The 22054-nt window shown below is 37.0% G+C and overlaps 1 protein-coding gene across 2 annotated transcripts; it reads right to left on the bottom strand.

Moving 5' to 3' along the window:
• Nucleotides 1-724: 724 nt before the first annotated feature.
• LOC127631937 (MICOS complex subunit Mic26-like) lies at nt 725-20792 on the bottom strand. 2 transcript variants are annotated; one of them, XM_052110355.1, is made up of 10 exons: nt 20680-20792; nt 18177-18284; nt 17567-17686; nt 13728-13760; nt 6062-6116; nt 5826-5921; nt 3294-3385; nt 1546-1644; nt 1390-1434; nt 725-981 (listed from the first exon to the last, which is right to left on the bottom strand). In XM_052110355.1, the coding sequence occupies exons 1-9, from the start codon at nt 20686-20688 to the stop codon at nt 1390-1392; spliced, it is 657 nt and encodes a 218-aa protein (XP_051966315.1). In that variant the 5' UTR covers nt 20689-20792; the 3' UTR covers nt 725-981. The 2 variants fall into 2 exon arrangements, with proteins under 2 accessions (XP_051966315.1, XP_051966324.1); XM_052110364.1 differs by lacking the exon at nt 13728-13760.
• Between the last annotated feature and the right edge of the window lie 1262 nt (nt 20793-22054).

Raw genomic sequence — 22054 nt, 5'->3', positions numbered from 1 at the left:
TTTATGAGTCGGGCGGCTGTGGCTCAGGTGGTAGAGCGGGTCGGCCACTAATCGCATGGTAACCGAAGTGTCCTTGGGCAAGACACTGAATGCCAAGTTGCTCCCAATGGCAGGCTAGCGCCTTGCATGGCAGCTCTGCTGTCATTGGTGTGTGTGTGTGTGAATGTGTGAATGAGTCACAGTGTAAAGCGCTTTGAAAACCATTAAAGTTAAAAAAAGCACTATATAAGTGCAGAACATTTATGCTGCCTTTATGTGCTTTTTGGATCTTCAAAGTTCTGGCCACCATTCACTTGCAATGTATGGAGCTTTGGAGCTAAAATGTTCTACATAATATAGATTTCTAAAAACTCATACACCTCTAGGATGGCATGAGGGTGAGTACATGAAAGAGGATTTTCATTTTTGGGTGAACTATCCCTTTTAACTGGGATATATGAAAGTATATTAATAGTGAAAAATTACTCACTTCCTTTAAATCACGAAAAAAGGCAAGCTAGACAGACAATGACATCACTCTTCTGAAAACTTCCTAATCACACGAGGATGTTTGAAACATGCGGTGAACCTCTAATTCTAGAAAAATCTGGTTCAGGGGTCGTTTAACTGCTGTAGTTCAAAGTGTGTCCGACATATAATCGATGCTGACATTAACACACCAACACTGATTATAAAGATAACATGACACTATATACAGTATAGATTTTCTAATCGCAGTCAAAAATCAAACTTATCACATGGAATATAATATTTATTTTGGTACACAAGTGCATTTTCGATACAATCGCAGTAGTTATTTTTCTCAAGTTAAAAAATGTCCAGACCACTAACCCCCTCTCTTATGATTGACAGATGAAAGAGGAAGTAGCTAGTGCAAAAGCAGTTCATGAAAGTTGATTGAAGGACGGAGATCCTGTATTTGCTCGGCCAAAACACACATGACCTGACCTTGTCACAGAAACGACCCGAGAGGTGATGCATCTATAAACAAACATCAACGCAATACAATTGAAAACTGAACTAATTAAGACCTGGGGCCTTTATAACAAAACATTGTTATATAAAAGCCCACTTGTCTTGGTTTGAAGAGATAAAATAATGGATATAGTGTTCAAAATGAAGACAAAAAAAGATTTAAATACTTTGTTAGTGGAACAAGTTAGTTCTGAGAAAAGCTCTAGTATAATTTGTTTGTTGTTGACACTTGCTTTGATATTTGAAGGCATTCACACACTTTTAAGTGTGTAAATACTTTTTTGGAGCTACTGGTTGAAGATGCATTTACGGTTAGCAATAATGCATTCATGAGTGGGAAAAAAGGGCTTGTTATGAGTAGATAAATGTTGTTTGTTCATCATGTGCACATGTCTTGTGTTTGTTGTTTTGTACCTAAGCTTTGGTCTCTCCACTGGAACTCTTCTCTGCTTGATCAGACTATTAAAACAGCAAACAAAATGAAAGTTAAGGGTGTTCCTGAACATAAAACCATCTGCAGTGTTTGTCTGCACATAAGAGAAATTTTCGTTTTGGTTGCGACAAACTAACCTTCTGTTGAACCTCCTTTGAGGCAGGTTTGCCTTTGATAAGGTTTTCTATGGCAACATAAGCCTGAAGTGTCCAGTCGTACATGCCATCTCCTGTTTTCTGTTGGGTGGAAAGGTTAGAAATGGTCATCTTAGTTTGATGATTTTATCGCTGCATGTCACCTAGAAGCTGTTGGTCGTGGGGCCATCGTGTATCATGTATTTTCCCATTCATTTCTTCCATAGTGATTTCATCAATCCTTCAAAGTGTTCTAAGCCATGAACCAAACCATCCAGTTCCGATGTGAATTGTAACATTACAAACGTTGGCTTTAATTGATTTGAAAAAATTATTTGAAAATCGACCAAAAAGAGGAAGGTACAAGACTGTGTAATGAGGGTACGAACTACAATCCCATAAAGCATTGCGAATTACGTAATGGAATAAAAATTATGTAAAATGTAAAACTATTTATTTAAAGTTGTTGTTTATAAGTATAGAAACAATACATTTTTATTTTAGTGCTAAATATTCAGATATCAATCTGCGTCACATGGGGTAACCTCCTCGTGGTCACTATAATGTGGTTCTCGCTCTCTGTGGGGCACGTGGTGAGTTGTGCGTGGATAGAGAATAGAGTGAAGCCTCCACATGCACTAGGTCTCCGCGGTAACACGCTCAACAAGCCACGTGATAAGATGCGCGGATTGACGGTCTCAGACGCGGCGGCAACTGAGATTCGTCCTACGCCACCCGGCTTGAGATGAGTCACTACACCACCACGAGGACAGCACATTGGGAATTGGGCTTAACAAATTGGGGAGAAAATCCCAAAAAATAAATACAAATGTTTTAAGGATGCTTAGATATGTTTACCGGAAAACAAGACAAAAATACTTGTATGTCACATTCTGGAGGGGAAATCACTAGAAATCACCAACTCCTAATTGAAAATTAGAGACTTCCACTTAAAGATGCTCTCACACTGCGGCTTTTGGTGCAGACCTGAGTCCGTTTAATTTCAGTTTGATTGGTTTCAGTTTTTCCATAGAAGCTTGAAAGGTTTGCTATGAAAGCAATCTGAACTAAATCCATAGTATCATCCTATTGATGATGGATCTTTTAGATCTTTGCATGCTCCCAGTTGCACTTATTATAGTAACGCATTTCTCATTGGAGCAGTGACCAAATAAATTGCCTTAGGAGTGTAGAATTGAACTCACGTTTGGATCAAGCATTCAAACTAAGCGTGACAACGACCTAATTCTGAGACTATTTTGGGCTGTTTCACTTTATAATCAAAGACCCCCTCACGCTTTACAGGACATATCCATCAGCATTACAGTGTTGAAACTGCCCTTTAGAGACTCTAATCTTAAACCACTTGTTTTTGTAATGATGTGTGTTGACAGGATTTCAATCAGCAGGACACATATGACAGTGAGAGATAGCACGAGAGGTGCCAATGACTTTCCACTGTTGAGTCCATATCGGCTGCAATCAAAACAGACAAATGTCTGATAATAAAACTGTGTTCATGAGAGGTTGAGTCTCTGTCCTTGGGAGTTGTTAGGAATGTGTTTTATCTGCTGTTTTTAAACTGAGCTGATGTGGTGGAAAGTTTCAGATCTGCCTCACCCTTTTCCTCCACTCATTTTGAGACCTGCCCCAGCAGGAGTGAAGGGGTACAAAATGATAACATCGAATAGTCCTACAGCCAGTAAAAATACAATGCACACAGGAACTCGAGCGAGCACAGACACACCTACCTTTGCGATGGTAACAGCCTCTTTTGGATAGTACATAGAAGCACCAACAGCCATTAGGGTGGTTGGGTAGATCAGTTTCTTCAGCCTAGAACCTACAGAAATGTCCAAAAAAAAACTACCTTTAAAAAACCGACAAATTCACCAAGCATTTGTAATAATAATGTGTCACTGTCAGATTCCATGCAGCATAATGCAAATCGCAAAACAACAATTATTTAATGACTTTAAAAATGTCAAGTGTTGTAACCATCAAGTCAAATATTAAAATACTTTCCTCGTACAACTTACTAATAAGGTAAAAATATATTTTTTTAATATCAAGAAGTTTTCTCAGCGTTACACCATTTGACCTGAACAAAATGTACCTTTTCCTAAAAATGGCAAAAATATGTGATATTTTTAAAAAACCGTCATGATGGTCTCTCTGTTTTATGCGTCATTTGGCACATGACAACAGAATGGCGACCTGCGTGTTGGTTAAGCCACCTGACGTTGATATGGTGGACAAATTTATTTTCCCAAATATTAACTAAAATATATAAATATTGAAAAAAAATTTTTTTTTAAATAAATAATAATAAACAGCATTTTATTTAAAGGATTTCAACTTTTAACCCTTTCCTGTTTCAGTGGCATGCCCAAAATGAAAGGCTTATAACTCTACTGCCAAACCAAAGAGGGTAAATTATTTGGTATTATGTGGGGTTTAAAGAAAACATAAAAACAAATTGTAGAAACTGCTGAGAAATCACAAATTTTTTTTCTCCCTGATTTGACCTTATATATCCCAAGATACAAATAAGGTAGCTCCAATAAACATATTTTGTTTTGTTCCCAATCATGTCACACGTAACTATGTTGTGCAATCAAAAGTCGTAGCATTACAAAAAATATTTATCCTAGTGTCCAAAAGCCTCTCCAAACAAATAAAACATAATGATTGTACATAAGAACTAATTGCACATGCAAATACAACAATAACTTAAGGTTTCCTCTCTCTCCAAGCATGCAGGCATGAGTAACAAGATCTCATTCAGTTCCATTCTGTGTCATTTGAGGCATCATTGAGTCTGATTCATGTCCATTGGCGCCATCTCCTGGTGGCCATATGTAATTAGAGTGAACGATCCTCTCGGCCCATATTTGGAGGACTTCTACCTCTGGTTTCAGCAATCTGAATCCTAATCTGATTGGTCATCTGAAGTCATCAGATCCAGGAAGGCTAATGTGTGTTTAGCCAGATAGCACATTAAGTGCTATGTGCATATTGAGCTTTGTGTGGATTATCTAATGATCTATGCATCCGATTACGTTGTGTGTGGGCTCGTTTTAATGGGAATCCCCTCATAAGTAATGATTTGTGATATTTTATGTTCTGTTTATTTTAAGTAAAAATTTGGCTTACAATTAACACCTGTTTATATGTAACATATATGCCAAAGACATAAACATAGCTATTACTAGCTACATTTTTGTCTGTAAGTAAAATATCAGGCTGGTTGTATTCTACTCTTTGAGAGCTTTCCAACAAAATATGACACATGGCTATCTGATCAGTTTTATGTTTTTTACAGATTACAATAATATGTACCATGCAAAATTATTAATTAATCATCAAAACGGAACACTTCTGATTTGTATGCAAATTTGAAAGCAGCTGTTCAGCTTTGGACATTGTTCAGTTTTGGTCATAATGCCTACATGCATTGTAAAGTAGAGCTTCTAAGTTTTAAAATGATAACTATTTTGTGTTGGTCAAGACTGTAGTTATTAATATTTTGATAATATTTTTTTTCTCTGTAGGCCAATCCGAGCTTAAAGGTTTAATGAGACTTTTTTTTTGTCCACTGACATTTTTTACTTTAAGCCCCAGAAATAATACCAAAATGACTTTGAACTCAGAAATAGAAAACTTATTAATCATACTAGAGGTGCATTCAAGTAATTGTTTGTGTGAATAACTAATAACAGATCCAGGCAAAAATAAAAAAAGAGCATCGCTCATCATTATCCCGTTTATCAAAAACAGCTGGTCAGCATTACTACCAGGGTTCATTATCTAGCAAATAACTATGCTAAAGCTAACATTAGCCTCACCAAAAATGCCTTAAAACCTTTTTTTATCATTATTATTTTTTAATACATTAAGTTGCATTAAAATGCTGTTAATATACAGTACATGCAAAGCTATTACAGCCTACTACTTTAAAGGTGAGGTGTGTAATTTATTAAGATGTTTTTTTTTCCTCCAATCCCAATTGAATGTGGGTAGACAGCTATAAGTAATCCATGGGTAGCATGAGCTCACTGATCTTGCACTGTTGGCCAGTGATATTTGGACTTGGGTGCATATAATCACTCTGATAATAAAATCCAGGTCCCAGTGCTACAGAAGATGCAATTAAAAGATAGTTAACCCAAAAAAAGAAAATTCTGTCATCATAATGTGGTTTATTGTTCTACATGAGGGTGAGTAAATGATAACAGAATTTAAATGTTTGGGTTAACTATACCTTTTAAAACGTTTAATACCTCGTCCAAGGAAAAGGCCAAGGATCCCAGCAAAGCCAATGACTCCAGCTCTGGGGTAGAAATCAGTCGGAGGGTTCTTCAGGTAGGCATAACTGTCTGAATCACATTTAAGGCATGTTATGTCACATTAGAAACAGCCATGTACATTTACTACAGTGCATAACACACATATGACGGACAATTCTGTGCATGTTTCCTTTGTATCCACATGTGTGTGTGAGTGAGTGTTTGCTTACTTTGCCCAAACTGCACAGTACTGTCGACCTTGGGTTTCACTGCTCCATAGACACCCTGGGTTGCGATGTCAAAACAAGAAAAGAATGTTACTTTTTACAATGTTACATTCACTTTTCAGAATCAAGGGGTCAAAATGCTTTTTGAGAGTCAATGTCAAAAGAAAATGCCAAAAGGAGAACAAACAACGAAGGAGTTGATGTAAACGGACAACTTTCATTTCTTGTAACCAAAGCAGAATGTTTCATTTCTGTGTAAGTAAAAGTTGGCCCAAAAATTCTGACATCATTTACTCACCCTCATGTTGTTCCAAACAGGTTTTATTTTCTCCTTCTGTGTTCCTTAGGAGAAAGAAAATCAAACCGGTTTGGAACAACATGAGGGTGAGTAAATGATGTCAGAATTTTCAGAATGTTCACGCTGCTCTTTTCCATACAATGAAAGCAGACAGTGACTGTCATAAAAGAAGTACATATGACTCGTGCTCTATATTCCAAGTCTTCTGAAGTCATATAAAAGCTGTATGCTTTTATTGTGTTACACAGAAGAAAGTCAAACAGGTTTTGACAGACATGATGACAGAATTGTAATTTTAAGGTGAACAAAACATTTTAACCTCTGCAAAGTCCAAAGGTTTAAAGTGGACTTTATAGCATATAGGTTTATAACATAGATTAGCTTGTTAGGATTTTGATGCATTACAAAAGTGCTTTCTAAACAAATCTTTATCAGCAGTAATAAACACATAATCCATGCTAGAGATAAGGCAACAATTCCTCAGACAATTAAAATGTAGAGACAAAAAAAAAAAACCCCATGGCACATTCTTCTAATTTTTGTCATTGTGGATTTTATATATTTCATTATATTTAATTTTAAGCTGTTTAGATTTGGGTATCATGCCTCTGCAGACACTGTAGTGAACTGTAGCTATCTGTATACCCTCCTTTAGAGGTGAGTGTTATTGAATGTGTAGATAATATAAGGGGAATTTTGGAGAAACATTATTAATATAAGTTCTGAAAACACTGAACGTGAAGAAACACTCCCAATAACTTCAAAAGTGATATTAAAGGGGGATAGCTCACCCAAAAATCTGAATCCGATTGAGCTTTATTGCCAAGTACACTCACCTAAAGGATTATTAGGAACACATACTAATACTGTGTTTGACCCCCTTTCGCCTTCAGAACTGCTTTAATTCTACGTGGCATTGATTCAACAAGGTGCTGAAAGCATTCTTTATAAATGTTGGCCCATATTGATAGGATAGCATCTTGCAGTTGATGGAGATTTGTGGGATGCACATCCAGGGCACGAAGCTCCTGTTCCACCACATCCCAAAGATGCTCTATTGGGTTGAGATCTGGTGACTGTGGGGGCCATTTTAGTACAGTGAACTCATTGTCATGTTCAAGAAACCAATTTGAAATGATTCGAGCTTTGTGACATGGTGCATTATCCTGCTGGAAATAGCCATCAGAGGATGGGTACATGGTGGCCATAAAGGGATGGACATGGTCAGAAACAATGCTCAGGTAGGCCGTGGCATTTAAACGATGCCCAATTGGCACTAAGGGGCCTAAAGTGTGCCAAGAAAACATCCCCCACACCATTACACCACCACCACCAGCCTGCACAGTGGTAACAAGGCATGATGGATCCATGTTCTCATTCTGTTTACACCAAATTCTGACTCTACTATCTGAATGTCTCAACAGAAATCGAGACTCATCAGACCAGGCAACATTTTTCCAGTCTTCAACTGTCCAATTTTGGTGAGCTCTTGCAAATTGTAGCCTCTTTTTCCTATTTGTAGTAGAGATGAGTGGTACCGGTGGGGTCTTCTGCTGTTGTAGCCCATCCGCCTCAAGGTTGTGCGTGTTGTGGCTTCACAAATGCTTTGCTGCATACCTCGGTTGTAACGAGTGGTTATTTCAGGCAAAGTTGCTCTTCTATCAGCTTGAATCAGTCGGCCCATTCTCCTCTGACCTCTAGCATCAACAAGGCATTTTCAGCCCACAGGACTGCTGCATACTGGATGTTTTTCCCTTTTCACACCATTCTTTGTAAACCCTAGAAATGGTTGTGCGTGAAAATCCCAGTAACTGAGCAGATTGTGAAATACCCAGACCGGCCCGTCTGGCACCAACAACCATGCCACGCTCGAAATTGCTTAAATCACCTTTCTTTCCCATTCTGACATTCAGTTTGGAGTTCAGGAGATTGTCTTGACCAGGACCACACCCCTAAATGCATTGAAGCAACTGCCATGTGATTGGTTGATTAGATAATTGCATTAATGAGAAATTGAACAGGTGTTCCTAATAATCCTTTAGGTGAGTGTATGCTTACAAACAAACAAGGAATTTGTCATGGTGACAGAAGCTTCCAGTGCAAAGAGAATGCAACTATATATACATACATACAAACATATACAGCAGTCCAAACTATTCTTTGAAGTCTCCTGATGTCTGACATGGTAGGTGCACCAAACCAGACAGTTACTGTACAGTTGCTGAGTTTAACTGTATCAGCAGCGCCTGTGGCAGGTTGAATTTCCTCAACTGGTTAAGGAAGTACAACCTCTGATGGGCCTTTTTCACAATGGAGTCAATGTGGGTCTCCCACTTCAGGTCCTATGAGATGGTTGTGTCCAGCAACCTGAATGACTGCTGCCACAGTGCTGTTCAGAATGGTGAGGGGGTCAATGTTGGGGTGTTCCTCCTAAAGTCCACGATCATCTCCACCGTTTTGAGTGTGTTCAGCTCCAGGTTGTTTTGACTGCACCAGTGAGCCAGCCGTTCAACCTCCCTTCTGTATGCAGACTCATCGTCATCATCTTTGATGAGGCCGATGACTGTAGTGTTGTCTGTAAACTTCAGGAGTGTGCCCGAGGGGTCCTTAGTGGTGCAGTCATTTGTGTAGTGGTAGAAGAGTAATGATGAGAGAACACATCCCTGCGGGGCACCAGTGCTGATTGTACATGTGCTGGAGTTGAATTTCCCCATTCTCACTTGCTGCTGCATGTCTGTCAGAAAGCTGCTGATCCACATAGGATCAGTAGGAGAGTGATGAATGAATTTTACATTTACATAGCAACTTTCTGACATTTCCCTCAAAGAAATAAAAAAAAGTGGGGTTGATGTTGTTAAAAGCCGAACTGAAGTCAACAAATAGTATCCTTGAATAAGTCCCTGGTCTGTCTAGATGCTGAAATATGTAATGCAGTCTCATATTGACTGCATCATCCACAGACCTGTTTGCTCCATAGGCAAACTGCAGGGGATCCAGGAAGGGTTCAGTGATGTCCTTCAGGTGGGCCAACACCAGTCTCTCAAATGACTTCATGACCACAGATGTCAGAGTGATGGGTCAAAAATGATGATTTTCAGATGATTATTTCAGCTCTGTAGGTCCTCACAATGCAAGTGAAAGGGGACCAAACTGTTGAAGCTCCAAAAAGCACATAAAGGCAGCATAAAATAATCCATAAGATTTAAATCTATATCTTCAGAAGCAATATATTAGAGATCAATATATAGGAGGATTTTAACAATAGATTCTCCTCCCTGCCCAGGAGGTGGCGATATGCACGAAGAATGTGAAACGCCAAAAACAAAAGAAAAATAATCTAAAAACGGACACCCACACCTATCATATTTCTCCAGAAGACATGGATTTAACCACTGGATTCTTATGGATTACTTTCATGCTGCCTTTATGTACTTGCTTTGAAAAATGTAAATGTAAATGCTTTCAAAAACGTTGTGTTCACCATAAGAAATTACAGTAAGTCATTCACATCTGGGATGGCGCGTAAATTATGAAAGAATTGTTATTTTTGCATGAACTATTCTTAAGTTGACAGAGTATCTTTTTTATGCTGAAGTAATTTTATATGTAGAAACCCCTGAAGTGAAAGATATTAAATTCCATTTAAAAAATAATATAATCAAATTTATATTTATTTGAAAAGTGCTATACAAGTCAATTTTTAAAAGCATACAATAAAACTAAAAATATTGTTTCAAAGCAGCATTACCAAAAATATTGAATTACAACCCTTAATTCAAATACAAATATGATTTGTTTTAAATATTATATTAACTGGCAATTTTTGTTTTCTAAAAAAACATTTGCGGCCCCCCTCGCACCCCCCAGATCAAACACAGACTGGCCAATTATTAAAATGCATTTAAGCACAGTGTTTATTGTATCTCATGCATTATTTACAGGTACTTTTGTATTTGAAGTCGTTTTAATTTTGAAGAATTATTATTATTTTATGTATTTGACATAAATGGATGACACCCATTAAAAACACCCTTATAAAGGTTAAAATGCCCCAGAAAATGTGGTCAAATATCGTTACCCTCATAAAAACATGTTTGTCTGGTGTCTATGTGACCAAAGCTCCATTATGGGTAGTTCTAGAAAAATGTTGTGAAGCCGATGAGCAAACTAGGGAGAACTGGTAAAAACATGCAAATAAAAAAAACAAAAAACATTTACATAGTTGTGCTCAAAATTGCATACTTGGTAATGATTTGGTAATATATGTACCATTTTTAGAGACAACATGAGTGAGCAGGCCAAACACATTTCTTTTATAACTTATGGGTGTTTCATATTCAACTGTAGGTTATAACAGAATGGCACAATCATAAAACAAAACATGGCAACCAAGAAAAAAATGAAATGACCTCTGTTCAAAAGTCTGCATTAGTTCTTAATACAGTGTATTGCCCCCTTTAGCATCAATGGCAGTCTTTTGTAATGGTTGTCTATGAGGCCCCAAATTCTTGCAGGAGGTATAGCTGCCCATCCATCTTGGCAAAATGCCTCCAGGTCATGCAGTCTTTGGTCGTCTTGCATGAACCGCATGAGTGGCTCGATGATATTAAGGTCAGGAGACTGTGATGGCCACTCCAGAACCTTCAACATTTACTGCTGTAACCACTGGAGGGTCAACTTGGCCTTGTGCTTCGGGTCATTGTCATGCTGGAAAGTCCAAGAGCGTCCCATGTGCAGCTTTCATGCAGAAGAATGCAAACTGTCTGCCAGTATTTTCTGACAACATGCTGCATTCATCTTGCCATCAATTTTCACCCCAAAAATATCAGTGAGCCACCACCATGCTTCACAGTGGGGATGGTATTCTTTTCACTGTTGGCCTTGTTGACCCCTCTCCAAACACAGTGAAAATCTGTGAAAAAGGCCCATCAGAGGTTGTACTCCCTTCACCAGTTGAGAGCTAACAAACTCATTGCCTATTTATACACAGACTCTAATTGCAATTTAAAAAGCCACAGGTGTGTGAAATTAACCTTTAATTGCCTTTTTAAACCTGTGTGTGTCACCTTGTGTGTCTGCAACAAGGCCAACCATATATATGTACAACTGTATATATATATATATATAATTGAGTAATAATACTTATAAAGAGCTTCTGTTTTAATATTTGTATAAGACGTTCTGCTTTTAACGGTGGGTCAGTGTGCCCTACATCCTCTCGTTCATGTGTGTCAAATGAAATGCTGATTCATGGAACAGGACATATTTAATGTCGATATGATATTTCATAATATTTCTCATTTGTTGTTCCTACACACTTTACCATCAGAGGTCTTTTTGGAGAGATCTATGCAACTAAAGCAATAGTCCTCATGAGAACACTACACATAAGAACATTACACAAACCACCTGATAACAGCACAAAACTGGGAACAGAATGCTCTGTGGCGTTATATCCAGGCCCTCTGCCTTTCTCCGTTTTAGAGTTTGACTTTACAGAACACTCTCCTTTAATTCCAGACAAAATGTAATATCATGAAACAGTGAGTGTGTATTCTTAAAATCAATGGTTCTTAAATGGTTTTGCTTCAGAATCCAGATTTACATTGGAAAGCAAGTGGCAACCCAAAACATTAATACAATTTTTTAACATAAAACTGCAATAGTGGCCTGGGTATCTCAGCGAGTATTGACGCTGACTATCATCCCTGGAGTCGCGAGTTTGAATCCAGGGCGTGCTGAGTGACTCTAGTCAGGTCTCCTAAGCAACCAAATTGGCCCGGTTGCTAGGGAGGGTAGAGTCACATGGGGTAACCTCCTCGTGGTGGTGATTAGTGGTTCTCGCTCAATGGGGCGTGTGGTGAGTTGTGTGTGGATCATGGAGAGCAGCATGAGCCTCCACATGCTGTGAGTCTCCGCGGTGTCATACACAACGAGTCACGTGATAAGATGCGCAGATTGGCAGTCTCAGAAGCGCCGGCAACTGACACTTGTCCTCCGCCACCCGGATTGAGGTGAGTAACCGCACCACCACAAGGACCTACTAAGTAGTGGGAATTGGGCATTCCAAAAGGGAATAAAATAAAAATAAAAAAACAACAACATAAAACTGTAACTTATTCATGTTACCATGAACTAATAAATATGCACAATTATTAACACAATTAGGCTAAATACAAATGAACTCTAAATATTTAATACACCTGTTTTTCTTTTACTTTGCATAGCTTTGTTACACAACTTGTCTATGATGACATCTGCTTAATTTAGAAAACGTCTAAATTAAACATCTACCAAAGCACAGCCTTTGACCTAGACAAGATAAGAGAAGCCTTTTCTCTTCCCTTTCAAAAGCTGATACCCCCATTTATTTTGTAATCCTAATTTTGCGTGATTATATAGTTAGTTGTGAATCATCATTTTTTAAACCTGCTCTCTGCGACCATATCAGAACAGATCTGCAACACATTTTTGGGTCATGGTTCTCCATTTAAAAACAACTGCTTTAGATAATTATATTCTATCAAATACAATCACATGAAATGAGGCAAAATGAAACTATTTATGTTCAGGACAGCCTGTCACACTTCCTCTGTGCAACTGCAATGCTGAGTGAGAGAATTTGATAAAATGCTGATCAGAAATCTGCTAAACAGATACATCAGATGCATCACTAGACTTCAGAATCAGATGAACTGCGGTATAAATGCATACCAACCCGTATAACAGAGTCTAGATAAACATTTTAATGCAAACAGGAACTTGACGATAGGTTTGATTAACATGACTGATAAACACCCCCCATTTGTAACCTAACGCCCCCTCTCTACTAATTTGTTCTCAGCGCCCCCTGGCATCCTTTGAAAGCCCACTGGGGGCGTTTATACGATTAACTTTATTCGCTTCTAGTGTGGTAAAATTGGATGTTGCTTGTGTTATAATACATGATACTCTTAAGTATAACTCTGAATACAGAAAGTCTTATAATGTATTATAACTAGTTATAATTATTTATGAGAAGTTATAACTTGCTATAAGATGTATTATGAGACATTATGAATGCAGAATAATGCCTTTACAATGCATTATAAATATGGTCTTCATCGAATGTATTACCGAAATGTTTACTTCGTCAGCTTGTCACAATGAAAGAGTCAGGACAAGTTGAGCTCTGTTGTGCTGATGTGTACGGCATGCACAGTACAAGTATGCACAGTATTCATACTATATACAGTAGAAAGAGTCGCATGCTAATATGCTCTTCCAACAAAGGAAGTCTAACACACAGATCTACGAGAGGCAGCCAGCAGTGGTGTTGATGATCTGTGCATGTGTGTGTGTGTGTGTGCGTGTGTGTGCACTTATGGGTACCTGAACTTTCTGTTTGGCAGAGCTGGCCGTTTGCTGAATACGACCAGATCACCAGCAACCAGAATGGCAAAATCAGAACCGCAACGGGGAGGAACCAAATCAATACAACATCATCACTGAATGATAAATGATTATTAATCATAATATACAGAATCACAAATTAAAGGGAAAGAGCTGCATAAACATAAAAAAAAAAAGTATGGCTCTATAAACCATATTTGATTATTTAAAGGAATGTTCCGGGTATAAAACAAGATCAACTTTACTGTTGATTACCACAGAAATTCATCCTTCTCGTCCTTCAATTTGTAAAAACAAGCAATAATCCTGTTTACAGTAATGCATGTGTGTGATGAAAGTCTATGGGATAAAACGTTCTTTTGAGGGTTTAAAGCAGAAATGTGAAGCTTGTATTTCTGTTTGAGCACTTTAACTAATTCTTCTGTACAAAATGAGGGTTATCAACCTCTATAAACCTTGTGCACCTCTTCAAAAATGCAACTGCGCATCGTGTCGATGCAGACAACAACAGCTGTGATTGGTTCACTTTGTAACTATAGAACGCCCCCCAGGATGATAACAACGATATCTGAGGTAGTGTCACATTTTAACTCGATCATTTTAACATCTATGCATCATATGACATTGTGTTTGGACTCAGGACCATTCTCAGAACAAACGAAAGTGACAAAAGACATCTGTTCACAGCTTGTAAACTGTAATTTAATAAATATTTTAAATCCATTAATGACAGTGCTTTTGTTTATTTATGAATGTATAATTCGGATTTTGGCTGTGTAATCGCAGAACGACACAGGACTATAAATGCAAACCAACGCGTTGGCCACTATGTTGAGCCTACGCCGTAGGTCCTGCACAGAAGTCTAAATCATCCTTTTAATGCTGGGACTAATGTTCGGGATTCGGTGTTACAGACATAACTCCTATCTGTGGATTTTTTATATGTAAACAGTACATTTCTGGTATCTTTGCTCATATTGCGTGAAAGTTACCGTATTAACTTGCTTTACATAATAACGATAAGTTGGTGATTTTATCACACTAGTCTTATGTTAACACGAATAATGTTTAAGTCTTCTGAGTTTACATTTTCACATTTATCATAATGCAATGCCCATAGACTTCCATTGTAAGTGCATTACTGTAATTACTGTTTTTACAAACCGCGGAACGAGTCAAATTTCTTTCGAGGTTAGAAAAGTTCTGCGGCAGAGTTGGGTAAGTAACTAAAAAAGTAATCCACTACAAATTACAAACTGCTTCTCTAAATTTATAATCAGATTACTTTACTGGTAATTCTTCGAAAAAGTAATCACATTACTAATTACTGTACTTTTAAGTAGGGATGCACCGATACCACTTTTTCTCTTTCCGATCTGATTCCGATATCGGAAATCTCAGTATCGGCCGATACCGATTCCGAACCGATACCAGTGCTGTTTTTTGCATAAACAGTTTAGAATATCTTTACATTATTGTGTGGATGTAATTGGGAGTATTCTTTAATATGAAAAGAAACACAAACCTCTAACTGCACATTATTTCAATATAAATGTATCGGTTATTAAGAAACACTTTAATATTAACTAGTATACTGGATAATGTAGCAGCAAAATTAACAGTAATTCCAGTATAAGCATCAGTTTTTTTTTTTGCAACGTTTTTTCAACTAGCATCTTGACTTTAAAGGATTCAGATCTCTTCTTTGTTAATTTAGTTGTAAGACATCAGTCCACTTTTCATTCACAGTTATTTTTTGGAACAATATTCAACTTACATATTGTTATCATTTGTAAACAAATAATAATGTATTACAACAGTAATATATAGTAATATATCTCAATCATGCACCTTTAACTTTTAAACCCTCATGCTTTTATTTTGACATTCTGAACTCTCCAGGACGTCCTGTATGTGTCAGTTTGTAGTTCACAGTAGTTTAATTCACTTCTTATTCAAATTCTGGTAAAATGTTCCTCCGGTGCCGTTCTAAATGCATATTATAAGTGAACCGAACTATTGAGCATCTACATCTGAGATGTTGTTCTTGAGTAGCGCTCACATATTGCGCAACGTGTGAAGGCTAAAAATAGCCGCGAGTGTGTGTGTAAACAGAGCGGCGCCATTCACTGACGAGCTGGAGCTGCACGTGCATTTTATATATTTACATATTAAACAGCCTTTTGTGATTCACAGAGCTATCGCACGTCTTCAAGTGCTTTGAATAAAATGCACGAGTCGTGTGAACTGCTATAATGCTGTTTTTATGATTCTTTTATGTCATTTAATTGAGCTTCACAGTAACAAACACGACTAACACACAGTATTGGATTTAGATTTGACAGACCGATTAAAAACATCAGTATCGGAGCCGATACCGATCCAGGTATCGGAGCATCCCTACTTTTAAGTTACTTTCTTAAACACTTGTCACAAATATTGTGTTTTTATGCTCAACAAATTCAAAATAATGTCTATTTTCTCCTTGTTCATTGTCGCACACCCTTCAGCTGTCACACAAACAGACATGCAAATTAGCATTTGAATTCACAACTGTATTACACATAAATAATTTTTTTTTACATTACATTAAATTTTGTAATGTAAGTACTTAAAAGTAATTCTTTTCACTGAAAGTCAGTAAATGTAATCTGATTACAAGAATTTAAAATGTAACGTGTTACACTACTTTTTGGGCCTAAAAGTAATCTGATTACACCCAACCCTGGTCTGTGGTTGGTAAAACCACATCCAAAACAACTCTGTGTCTGACTGTTATTTGAAGAGCTTTTAAAGAAACACTTCTAAGAAAAGAACAAAAGAAAAGGACAAGAACAATTAACTGTGTCTAATAAAAGTGTAAAATAATGTGTAAAACTTCACAGAATTTATTTGTATTTTTGATTCTTGTATTAAATAAACTCCAGTATGAGTGTTGTAAATGATTTAAGATGGGTGAATCTCATGATACATGTCACAAAATCAAAAGAAAGAAATTAGAACTTATAAATAGTCTATTTTAAGGATTATTAAAACATTTTGATTGTAACATCAATTAATGCTGATTTAAATAATAAAAACAAACACTGTATTACAGTTATTGTTTTTATTCATTTTCTTATTTCTCATTCTGAATGTCACTTTCTTTATAAAAGCATCTGCTAAATTAATAAATACATTTTTTATTTTTATTTTGGGGTGTTTTTATATCTTCATGAGCTTCACCCTTATTTGTGTCTGATTATGTTTAATGATTATATGAGTAAAGGCTTGCAAATCATTCTATTTATAAATGATCAAAAATGGACATGCCATGCAGAGCAGCAGATGCATTTGCCATATACACATACATATACAGTATACGGCAGTGTGCATCACTTAAGCAATGTGCCGTTGTTGGGAGGATGAACACAGATTTGACAGATTTAAACAAACGTGACAGGTAGAATTATTGCACTGTGACTTCTCGACATAATTAGTGCACTGCTTTCACAGGATGTTCCATACAAATATCTGAGGTATTAACAAGACAAATCAAAGGGTGTGTTTTGGATCCAGGAACTCTATGTCCTTTACCAGTTACCAGCTCAACTTGCTTACATGTTAAGTCAAACTAGGTAATACCAAAAATGGGAAACATTTCACCTAAACCAACCGTAAACCAAGACAGCCCTAAACCAGGTGTTCTTTAAATATTCAGAACCAAGACAACCCAGTCGAACTTGTTAAAAGTGAATTAGTACACAAAACCAACTCTGTGCACGCAACAAGGTGAGTCCGCTTGCATGATTGAGTATGATAAACTTTCATGTCTTTACCTGGCACCGGGTGGCATAAGGCTCTGCCAGTCTTCGCACTGTGGCCACGCCCTCTTCCACCTGCCCTCTCTCAGGCTCCACATACTGGAACTTCTGCTGTGGTGTTGTGTAGAGAGAGAGCTGCAAAAGCAAAGTTGCCTCAGTATTACAGTAAAAATGATTTACTGTAAGAGTGATCTTTGGAAACTCTGGTTTGCACTACTGATTATAAGGACAAATAATGAGGATAAGTCTCATTAAACGTGCAGATTTTATCCCAAATCAAAAGAACAAAAATATATTTTGAATTATTTTAAATGTTATTTTATAAAATAATAATGGGGAAAAAACAATATTGTCAATTTAAGCATTTAGGCCATTTATTTCATGCAACTAATTAAATAAAATGTTCTAATTTCATTCTGTTGATTGTTAGATTGTTATAATTGAAATAATATAGCATTATTGATTCTGCATTACAGTGTGACAATTCTATTTTTTGCATTGGGGGTGAATTAAAATAATGTCACAGGCTTCATTTTCTTCATGCAAAACAATAATGTCCTTAATCATTTCTTGGCTTTGATACTGAGACTCTCCTATAAGGCTGTAAGAAGTAGTTTCACATTACCTCGTCTACACTCAACAGAGTTGAGCTGGTTTTCTCATCACCGCTGGCGGCCAGCACAGAGGCCGATAACAATCCCAGAGCACCTGATACTCCTGCTACCCCTCCAACCTATCACAACATCCGCAGCGCCGTCACCATGGAAACAGAGTACATGAATAAACCGGTCAGATGGAATTTACTGATCCAAAAACCCCCATTAGGTGGAGCATGCAACACTGAAGAACTTCACAATGACTTTTTTATCAACGGCAGTTTTGTTGTCACTGTCAATGCATGCTGTATGTTTCTTATTTAAGCAAGAATAATGTACAGGAAGGACACAAACATACACACTCAAACGGCCCGCATATAGTTGTTTTATGAGGACATTAAGAGGACATTCTTTCAAACTTGACACCGAAACAGAAACGAAAAATAATTTTCCATGGCCAATGTTTAGGACAAGGATTAAAGACATAAACAAGTTACATAATTCTGTTTTGACTCAACTGGTGGGTCGTGACCCAAACATGTGTTATAGGTCTGGGAAAAAACAATGTTAAATGCAAATAATAAAACGCAACTAAGCACCGAGTTGTGCATGGATAGGAAATGAACAGGCTTATCAACATTTAAAAGAGAGGAGAAAAAACGTCCTACATCTTTTGTTGTTTATGTCAAAGGCTGTGCGTCCAAATCATTATGTTGGCGCCTATTCATCTGAATAATAAAACTAATAATATCAATTCAATATTTGTCACAATGTATATACCATGTGATAAGCTGGTAAATCACATTTCTGCTGTTGTGTTCGCATTAACAAAGATGTAATTTTCCATTTCAGCCTCTGACATGTAAATCATTTGCATATTGTTGGGCTGTACTACATTTCATACAGAGTTTCAGACTATGCCGTGGCCTTCTTCTTATGTCATTTTGGTCATACTTCATTAGAATTACTTTTTATTTTATTTCTATGTATATATAAATCTCTGCAGAACTTTTTTGTACAACTTTTGCTTCCAATTTTCAAGTTTACATACGCTGAAAGTTGTCTAGATGCTTTTTCTACTCATCTATCTCATCTATAAGGTTTGATGCCAGCCTTTGGTTTGCAGTAAATAATTGTAAATCATGAATAATAAAAAACTGAAGATTTTGCTCTTTATTAGCAATGAACCCGATATGATTGAGGAATTTGAAAAATATCAAAGCTTTTAACCCTCTATCTAGTAAAGAGCTTTTGCAAAAATCTTTTTCAAACATATACATTTCTGTATTATTCATTATTACAGTATTTAAAGCCGAAGTATGTAATTTCTGCGCCACCAAGCGGAACTGCAAAAATAAACTTTATTATATAAATTAGCTGTCGTTGGTCAAACAGAGAAATTTTCATTGCACAACAGAAACACAGTGCTTACAGTTTTCGAGAAAATTATCTTATGAATGGCTTACTTATAGTTGTATCTGCATATTAAGCTGGGATAGAATAAATGTTTTTAACTGAAAAAGTTCCACACATTCATTTAGCATTAATTGAACAAATAACCCGCCAACATGTCCAGAAGGGGGCGCTATATCGCAAAGAAAGTTTACGCTTAAAAACATTAAAGTCCCCAGATACACAAGTTAGGCATATGAGGTATCATTTGAAAGCTTGGAATCTGATATTTTCAAAGATAACCATTACTTCTGCATTTAGGTTACAAACAATAACAAAATAAGGCCTGAAAACATCTGTGTCGCAAATAAGCGCCACCTAGAGGTAATGGGGTCATGTAGCAAATAAAAGCTCTTATTCTCAGAAATGCAACTGCATGGTTTATTTTGTTTGCACATTAGTGCACCACCGTTCGAAAGATTTTAATCCCAAATTGATTTTTTTTCTGTAAGACATCAAATGCAAACATCCCTTTTATGTGCCGATAACTGCTGCTTTATGTGCTTTTATAGTTTCTGTCTCCATCTAGTGGCCTGATGTGGTACTGCACCTGAGCGGTGACGCGCCACAATTCGCTTCTGTCACAACGGGCTGATTTTATATGTTTATAAGATCACTGAACAACTGTAAACTAGTAGTAGTAATTCAATAAGCCTTAATGACCATAATATCTTTCAACCTTAAACAGTGGCCCAGTCGATAAATCAAAACAAGAGTTTGACATTTGCCGGGGATACTGTATAGTGATCGTTCACAGCGAATTGAAACCGCACAGATATATTTATAGGGTCTATAGGCAGTCTATAGATCTACAACAACATGAAATAGCTAGTAATAATGAATAGTTTTATTTAAACAAGTATAAAAGTTTAGTGAGGCTAGAGCTTCTGAAGTGTCCTTGTACTTCCTATCCTCAAATGCCCTTTTTAAAGCTCAAAAAATGAATTCCTATGGCTGTAATGCCTTCAAATCAATTAAACAATATACGTATTTAAGACAGGAACATCTCCTGCGTTAAAAGCAGAACGACAAAACAGAAGACGAACTCAAACCGGTCATCTTAAAGTTTTTAGTTCTCACCTTGTACATTTTCCAATCTTCTTCTTCACTGCTGCCCGGTGTTCAATCACACATTGGTGTTGTACCGCCATCTGGTGTTCATTAAGCGCATTACAATCAGAATGAGTTTATTCCGCCATCTGGTGTTCATTAAGGGCATTACAATCAGAATGAGTTTATTCCGCCATCTGGTGTTCATTAAGCGCATTACAATCAGAATGAGTTTATTCCGCCATCTGGTGTTCATTAAGGGCATTACAATCAGAATGAGTTTATTCCGCCATCTGGTGTTCATTAAGCGCATTACAATCAGAATGAGTTTATTCCGCCATCTGGTGTTCATTAAGGGCATTACAATCAGAATGAGTTTATTCCGCCATCTGGTGTTCATTAAGGGCATTACAATCAGAATGAGTTTATTCCGCCATCTGGTGTTCATTAAGGGCATTACAATCAGAATGAGTTTATTCCGCCATCTGGTGTTCATTAAGCGCATTACAATCAGAATGAGTTTATTCCGCCATCTGGTGTTCATTAAGCGCATTACAATCAGAATGAGTTTATTCCGCCATCTGGTGTTCATTAAGGGCATTACAATCAGAATGAGTTTATTCCGCCATCTGGTGTTCATTAAGCGCATTACAATCAGAATGAGTTTATTCCGCCATCTGGTGTTCATTAAGCGCATTACAATCAGAATGAGTTTATTCCGCCATCTGGTGTTCATTAAGGGCATTACAATCAGAATGAGTTTATTCCGCCATCTGGTGTTCATTAAGCGCATTACAATCAGAATGAGTTTATTCCGCCATCTGGTGTTCATTAAGCGCATTACATCTGACCCATTGACCAAATTGTTTTATTATATTCATAATTTGTTTATGCCTATAATTTCTATATAAACATTGTTTATGAGAAGGGCAGCTTTTATACTGCAATTTTAGGCTTTTTCACTCGCTCTATGCCATTTAGTTTAAACTCTTTTGGGTTTTCTAAGCAACCAAGACAGTTTTATGGCCTGACAACAAACACTAAGACAATCTAAGCTATTTTAGAGCACTATATGGCACTTAACGTTTTTGTCTGATAGGTTAGTGATATTTAATACTGTACAAATTTCCCAGAATTACATTTCTAACAATCTGACAGGCAAAATGATTATTTCAAGGCCTATGAGAATTATGCCAGAGGAGATCATATAGAGACAGACAGCTCTTCAAACTGCTTGTAAATACTGTGTGTTCAGCTGTAAATTACTAAAACAACATCAGACTCTTTAGTCTCCAGTCGTTTTCACGAAACAAATGTACAGGTGACCAACGTTTGCCATTTTCACTAGAAAACATGTATTGCATCCAACATTAATTCAGGCCTTAAAGAGACAGTTCCCCCTTAA

Source organism: Xyrauchen texanus, chromosome 3 (assembly GCF_025860055.1).
Source record: "Xyrauchen texanus isolate HMW12.3.18 chromosome 3, RBS_HiC_50CHRs, whole genome shotgun sequence".
Taxonomy (NCBI): domain Eukaryota; kingdom Metazoa; phylum Chordata; class Actinopteri; order Cypriniformes; family Catostomidae; genus Xyrauchen; species Xyrauchen texanus.
Note: the sequence above shows the minus strand (reverse complement) of the source record. Positions and strands in the feature narration are given on the sequence as shown.

Excerpts from the sequence above, each read along its gene's own strand:
- LOC127631937 (XM_052110355.1), bottom strand. Across the intron at positions 3,386-5,825 it reads TGGCCTTTTCCTTGGACGAG|GTTCTAGGCTGAAGAAACTG; the intron begins GTATTAAACGTT and ends ACATTTCTGTAG. Across the intron at positions 1,435-1,545 it reads CAAAGGAGGTTCAACAGAAG|TCTGATCAAGCAGAGAAGAG; the intron begins GTTAGTTTGTCG and ends CTGTTTTAATAG.